The sequence below is a fragment of the Marmota marmota genome, unplaced genomic scaffold, assembly GCF_001458135.2.
Source record: "Marmota marmota marmota unplaced genomic scaffold, marMar, whole genome shotgun sequence".
Taxonomy (NCBI): Eukaryota; Metazoa; Chordata; class Mammalia; order Rodentia; family Sciuridae; genus Marmota; species Marmota marmota.
In genome coordinates, this window is record NW_026000026.1 from 47,448,628 (window position 1) to 47,456,441 (window position 7,814).

Sequence of the window (7,814 nt, forward strand, 5' to 3'; positions counted from 1 at the left end):
TGTAGGCAAGGAAGGAGACTTTTATACCTCAGGTTTTTGGAAACTTCCCTTGCCTGGACTGTGTGTTGTAATGGGTAGAAAACTGACTGGTGTGGGCTGAGAAGCCCTTCAGGGAGATTTCCTTGACTGGCCTCCTTCAGGACCTGAGAAGGACGAGGCCTGGGTCTTGATTTGTGTTTAAATGCAGGCAAGCCATCTTTCAGGAAAAGCTGTTGGTGAGATCCACCTTGGAAGAGCAAGAGAATTGCTACTGACGCTGCGTACCCTCACCTGTGCCAATTGAGAGGAGGTTTCTGAGGCTGAAAAATGGGCCTCAGAGACTGGAGGACTCCCCTGCTGTTGCTGGTTGCGGTGGTGCTGGTAGCTGTACTCGGTCACTTTGAAAGGTGGGAGGGCTTCCAGAATGTGTCCATGAGCAAGAACAATAGGAACTCAACACTCAGCTTCTTCATTGATTCCTACAACAACGCCAGCAACGATACCTACTTATTTCGAGTACGAAAGCTAATTCGAAGTCAGATGCAGGTTTGTGCCTTGGTTTCTCCAGACATTTTCAGGGCCCCCATTCTTGTATTTGCCAACACATAGGCCTTCTGATGAGGCTCCCAAAAGAAGCCAAAGACAGTGACTCCAAGTGGGGAGCAGCTTCACTTTGAATGGGTACCTTTTAGAGTTGTTTACCTTAGTCATGCTTTCAAAATACTGGTCTGAGGACTGGAGTCAACCCTCACTCCTTTACTCTTGGTCAAAAGCAACATGTCCACTGAGGTTCCCTACTGCTCTTTCCAGAGGATAATAAATAAGGATGTTTCTGTTTTTTAGAAGCGTTTCATTTGGCAAATGCAAACATTCTACAGGTTTCTTCTTCCCCAAAATAGTTTTTCAGTGTCTAGGGTTGTAGAATTTCAGATTGGGTTTTCTGTGTTCTAGAATCACAGAAGTCTTTTTGAGACAGGAAAGGTGGGAGAGGTGGGAGATAGACTTCAATTACATTGCCTCCTGATTACAAAGTTTTAAAAATATATCAATTGAAAGATGATAAAGTAAAGGGAAGTTGTTTAAAAACCACTTTTATTGGTGTAACCTTCGCTCAAGTTCAGATGATAAATTATGTAACTTAGGACAAAGACAGTACGAGATCTTAATTTAGCCAGATTGGGAAAAACTAATTGATTAACGGAAAGATCTCTAGCCAGAGAGAAATGCAAGCGTTTGGTAGAGGGAAGATTAGCCAGGCAGAAAGGCAGGGTGTTGTGGTGGGCAGTGTTACTGTGATACACAGGCTGTCCTCTTATCACAGCGTCGACATTCCTGCGGGTCCCTGTCAATTACATGCTTCTACCGCCAGATGGTAGTGTTCTCATTTAACTTGTTGTCTTGGGTCTGTTTCCCAAGGATAAAACCAAGATTCCAAATCCTGACTTGTGAGATCAATCCATGATTAACAGTTAACTGTTAAAGAAGACTTTCTAAACAATCTTTCTGAACAAATTTCTAATGTCATTCAAAATGATAAGTGACAGAACAGATTTGCCTCTTGATAGCTGGGTGATCTTGAAGACAGGTCTCCTGGCAGATTTGATTGTGAATTCCCCTGACTATGAGTGTCCCAATACCTTACAGAGTATTATAGCAGGTTGGTATGAAGGGTTGCCTGAGTCTGAGCTCCAAGTATCCTTTCTGGTTTTGACATTTAGCTCTTCCCAACTGTGGGCTTTTGGTCAAGTGTCATCTCAACTCTGCCATTATCAGTTTCCTCACCTGCGAAGTGGGTCAGAATAAGAGGGAAATACTTAGCACAGTGTTGACATCTAATAGCACTTGTGAAAACATTTGCTGTTATTACAACCATTTCTTAAAAGTCAAGGCTAAGGGGCTGTGGCTGTGGCTCAGTGGTAGAGCGCTCATTTAGTGCATGCAAAGCCCTGGATCCTTAGCACCACATAAAAATAAATAAATAAGACAAAGGTAAAAAAAAAATCAAGGCTAACTGAATATTACTTTGCACACTGGATTGTTAGTTAAATATATGACCAGAATTGTAATTTTTTCCTATATACAGAGAATATGATGGTCAGGGTGGCAGTGTTTGGACAGCCCTGCAAGAGGCCAATTCATAGTTGGAACTGCCCTTTGATGACCAGCAGAGGAGCATCTGTACCCTGGGGTGTTTCCAGTGAATGTTGGAGCTGGGGTCACAGTATTACTTTAGGCTGATATACCTGAGGCCCTGCCCTGAAGTTTTCTAGTGGAGTCTTCCAGGAGCCGAATAGACATGCCCTGCTTCTACAACCCCAGAGAACATCAAGTTATTTCATTTGACTTGACCACTGACATTTGGGCAAGAAAGCAGGGGACTCCTTGTAGCATTTTCCCTTACCAATTCAGAGCTCTCTAATAACCTGGGGAATCCAGCTCAGTTCCCAACAGGAAACAATAATCATGTAACTCTACAGGCCTCAATGTCTCATTTGCAAAGTGGATTGGAGTTTTTCTTCTGAGTGAGGGATCTCCCTGTCCACAAAGACCTTTCTTAACCATCCTCCCTTTAGTCTTCACAGGGTTAGACTTGATCATGAGTAAAAGAAGACAAAGGACAACCATAGGAAATGGCTGTGACTTTGCCTTCCCTGTAGCTCACATATTTACCACATTCTCTTCCTTCATTCTTGTACACCCCAGAAAAAAACAGATTCAGGGAGTTGGAAGGATCATCCAAGTTTAGAGATCTTAGGAGATAAAGCCAGATCTCCTGTCTTCTCTTCTCTGGCTCTCCCAACTCCATAGCTGCTCCAGAGTAATGTTCCAGATACTTTACTGAAATATTAAAAAATTTATAATTTTAAAAGATTTAAAATGTATTTTGAATGCATTAAGTGAATTGCATGCTTCCCTTTAGTGCACATAACTAACTCCACAAGAAAGCATAATGGTTATTTGGACTCTGTAAGTGAAGGAAATGAGGCTGTTAAGTAACTTGCTCAAGGTCACAAGAGTCAGTAAATGGGGAGTGCATGCCCCAAATCAATTTTGATTCTGAAATCCATTTTTAGCTATGTGCTAAACTCTCTCTCTCTTCAGATTGACCAGGCAGGAAGGGGAGGTTAGGTGGGGAGGAAATGGCTGTAGGGACTGGGAGGACATAAATGAGACACTGGCTCTCTGCATTATGAAGATGGTATGTGACCACTGGGGAGTGGTTTGTGGTTGCTAGGCAACCTAGCTTGCTGCCACTTCATTTGTCCTGAATATGGATGGGAAACAGAAGATAAGCAATCTATAGCTGAAATAATAATCCAGGGTCCAGGAATTGGGGGCTCACCAGGAACCTTGGGTACCACTGAGACTTGTTAAGCCAAGAGGGAAGATAGGAGCTGAGTTCTGGGTGGGGTGAGCTATGGAAACAGGAATTGTGGCTCTGGGGATTCAATCCTAGTTTTGTCCTTTCTTGGACAGTCTCAGTCATTGGATGTGTAGAGTTGAAACTAACAGTTGCTTCTCATCAGCTGACAACAGGAGTGGAGTATTTGCTTACTGTGAAGATCAGCAGGACCAAATGCAAAAGGAATGAAACAAAAACTACTGACTGCCCCCTGCAAAAAAAGAAGCTGAAAAAGGTATGTGATGGGAGTCTTTTGAGAGGGACCTGAGATCAAAAAGGAAGTGGAATGAACATTTTATTTATTCATTACTTTTTAGTGCATTACAGTTATACATAATAGTGAGGTTCATTTTGACATATTCATCAATGTATATAACATAACTTGCTCTATCTCAATCCCTCAGTATTTCCTCTTTCCCTATCTTCATCCCTTCCCTGATCCCCTTCCTCTACTCTATTCTCTCCCTCTTATTTATTTATGTATTATTGCATTATAGTTATATATACACAATTGGAATGCACTCTGATATATTCATACAGGGTCAATTTCATTTCTCAGTGCTTCCCTTTTCCTCTCCTCCCTCCTGGTTCCCTACTTCTACTGTACTTCTATTTTCATGAGATTCCTTTTTAAATTTCTTTTTTATCTCTAGTTTCCATGTACAAGAGAAAATATTTGACTCTTGACTTTCTAAGTCTGGTTTATTCTACTTAGCACGATATTCTCTAATTCCATTAATTTACTTGCAAATGACATAATTTTATTCTTCTTTATGGCTGAGCAGAACTCCATTATGCATGTACGTCTCATTTTCTTTATCCATTTGTCTATTAATGGGCACCTAGTTTAGTTCCATAGCTTGGCTATTGTGGATTATGCTTCTATAAATATTGGTGTGCATACATCACTACATTGTGCTGATTTTAGTTTGGAAATGACATTTTGAAATGCACTCATTGGATGTTGGCAGCTTTTCCAGCTGTGAGGATCCTGCTGGTTAGGATGCAGCCCTGGGGGCTGCCTAACCCTCCTGAGGCACCTGGAAGAGGGAGGAAGACTCTTTGATTAGGTAGTCTCTCTACTGGGCAGCATAGTTACAGGCCCAGGCCTTCTGTCGCCTGGCCTCCACTCCCACCTGCCTAGCCCTCTGCAGAAAGCAGTGTTTCCTTTTCCTTGGGGCCCTTGTTCAAGTCTGGATTCTTACTTTCCAAGTTGCTGAGGATTGTCCAATCTCCTCCTTGTCTTCCAAGTTATGCCTGTCCCTTTCTGCTTTTCCTGGTCCCTAAGTTCGTCCCTTCTTCAAGCTGGCAGATATGAGAATCTCTCCCTGTGCCTGGATGTAGGTGTACGAGTGGAGGACAGGAACATTGTCATTGCCCCTTGCCATCATTCCTGGATCCTGCCGGGTTATGGGCTCCAGGTGCACCTGCTATGGGTCCCCAATGACTAGACTGGTGTCCCTCCCTCTTAGTGCCACTAGCTGACTGTAGACAGTTACTCCCTGGGCCCACCAGGGCCTGAGGGGCAGGAGCTGTTTATTTGCCCTTGAAAACTATTTCCTCTGTAGCTGATTGTATGTTTTTTTTCCCCTTCACAGACTTTGATTTGCCAATCTTTGATATACACGGTGCCTTGGGTGCAATATTACCAGCTCTGGAACAGCTCTTGTCTGGAGAAATGAGCTTTTGTGCGAATATCTTCGATGAGTCCTTTAATGGCTACACTGTGCACCAGCTGCTATAAAGTTCTAAAAGGCATTGTGTCCTTCACTGGGGTCTCACTACACCCACATGCATGCTCACTCACCCTTACTTTCAATGACGCCCACATTAATACACCCACATACACACACAATCTCACTACTTGCAGACACATGGACATACTTGTACATATTCACACATACCTTCACATTCTCAGCCCTACACTCATACCTTCACTCATATGACTCACACATATTCAGTGGTCTTTAGGGTCCGGTGCAGTGGTCTTTGAGGGAACCTTGCCATTCTTGACCCCAGCCCACCTCTTCTGACTATTCTGGATTCAGGAACATCCCTGACCTCTGTTCCAAGCATGGGGGAGCCCTGTGTTCTCCCTGTACACACACCACACCATGACTTACACTGCGTGTATGTCTCAGGTCCCCAGGAGCAAACTAGGTTGGGTGATTCATTAGAGGTCTCAGAGGACTAGTGTACAGTCATACTCAGGACAAAAAGCAAAACAAAATCATTAGAAAGAAAAGGTGCATGCCTGGGTGAAGTCTACACAAACCAGGTGGAAGCTTGCAAAATCCTCTCCCAGTGCCATCACACAGGGACAGGCTTAATCCCCAGCAATGAGCTGTGATGACACTTATGAAATGTCATATCCCAGAGAAGCAGGTTAGAGATCAGTGCCCATGGTTTTTGTTGGGAACTGGTCCCAACCTCTGCGTGTGTCAAAATTCTAGACTCCCAGGAGAGTAGATGTTCAGCATAGACCTCATGGTCTATACAGACAGTCTGGACACATTGAGGCCCTCTGCTCAGGTAGGGAGAATTGGCATCATTGTGGGGGAACCATTTACCCTTTATGTCTTCAGACTTTATCCAAAGTCAGCATCCTTTCTAAGAATGACAGTTCAGGGGTCTGGTTTACCTCTTTTTGGCACAAATCACTGAGCATCCAAAATTTACAGTGGCCTATCTCAATGGGCTTCTCCCTCCTATAACTCTTGTAGAGAAGGTACATGCTAGACCCAACCTGGGGCTGAGAGCAAGCCAAGTGTACCACATGACTCTTTGGTCTTCTCTCCTGCCCCAGACACAGAGTATTGCCAGAGAGGCCTAGGGGAGAAAAGGGGATGGAGGAAAAGAGGAAACGCTGGTGAAATCCTTGTGCAAAGGTCAGAAGCATCCTGCCATGCAAATCTAATGCCATGGGAGGCAAACTGGGTGCCTCTCACAGGCCTGCTGCTCTCTCCATCTAATTCAATCATCGTAACAAACCTATGAAATGGCTTTCCAAGGAGATTTCCTCCATGATGCAAATGAGGAACCTCAAAAAGCAACCTCTGTCTCGATTCTAACACCTTGCCTTGGTTGAGATAACTGATTAAATTTTTAGAGATTATTTATGCAGTATGTATTCTCTTGTTTTTGGTTTCTTTCATTCAACATATATTTTGCTGGTGTTTGTACTTACAGTTCACTTTTATTATGGGGTAGAATTCCATTACACAAACAAATCACAATTTATTTATTTTCTGATAATGAATTTTTGAGTAGTTTTCAACTTATAAGAATAATAGCTACTTGCAATAAACATATATGTATGTATGTATGGTGGACATGTATACTTGTTTCTGTTAGTATGTGCCTATAAGTGGAACTGGTTATTATGAGGATGCATGTATATTCAGCCTTTAGCAGTTTTTGCTCAATACCTGTTTGTAAAGTTTTTTCCTTGATTGCCTTTTTAATATTACTTAGTGGTTGATTTAAGCCTCTAAGACCTATTTATTTTATATCTCATTTTCATTTATGGTTGGACTAATTGTTCCATTTCTATTTTTGTTTTATATAATTCGGTATTGTCTCTCTATTCTTTTTATAATGTTTTACTAAACTTTATGACATTGATTTGAACATTCAAAAGTGAGCTTTCGCTGCCCAACCTGCCCACCTTGCTTTTTATTATTGGCAGACAGGAAAGGTTGGGCATAAGCAGACCACTGTGAGGCAAAGGGCCTGTGGTCTCTTACTGGGTATCCAGAAGCAGCACAGCATGGCTCTCTGGGATGGCATGGGTCTGATATCTGGATTGTGGTGGTAGTTACACAAATGTACACATGTAACAAAATGACACACATACACTGTACTAATGTCAACTTCCTAGTTGTGATTTTTTTCTATTATATAAACTAAAACTACTAGGGATAACTAGATGAAGGGTCCAGGGAACTTTTCTGAATTATCTTTGTAATTTCCTATAAAAATACAATAAATGAGAAAAAAAATAGTTTAAAAAGAATCTTCAAATATGGGCTGAAAAATCCAAGAGATTAATGGGCATGAATGTCCCATCTCTTTTTTCTCCCCGAGGATAATAATCCCTGCCTTGGGGACAAAATAGCCAAAATACCTGAAGAGCATTAGTTACTGATTAATATTAAATGACTATCACTGCTACTGCCTACTACTAGCTAGCATTCGTTTGAATACCTGCCTTGTGTTAGAACATGGTATTATGCAATTTATGTACATTATCATCTTTAATCTTTGTAACTCTTTCATGAGTAGGTCCTGCTTTTTTCAAACTTGCTGATATTTTAGGTTAGTATCATCCCAGATAGTTGGCAGAGGGGAATCTCACCTAGGACCCACATGAAACAGGGTCCTGAACCTTCCAGAATTTTGATAGAGACTAGAAGCTAAAGTTTCTGTTATG

At 42.0% G+C, this 7,814-nt stretch overlaps 1 protein-coding gene across 1 annotated transcript; it reads left to right on the plus strand.

Moving 5' to 3' along the window:
• Positions 1-228: 228 nt before the first annotated feature.
• On the plus strand, positions 229-7,511 carry Cstl1 (cystatin like 1). The gene is made up of 3 exons (XM_015491256.2): positions 229-525; positions 3,507-3,617; positions 4,981-7,511. Exons 1-3 carry the CDS (start codon positions 307-309, stop codon positions 5,062-5,064), a joined length of 414 nt encoding a protein of 137 aa, XP_015346742.1. The 5' UTR covers positions 229-306; the 3' UTR covers positions 5,065-7,511.
• Positions 7,512-7,814: the final 303 nt, after the last annotated feature.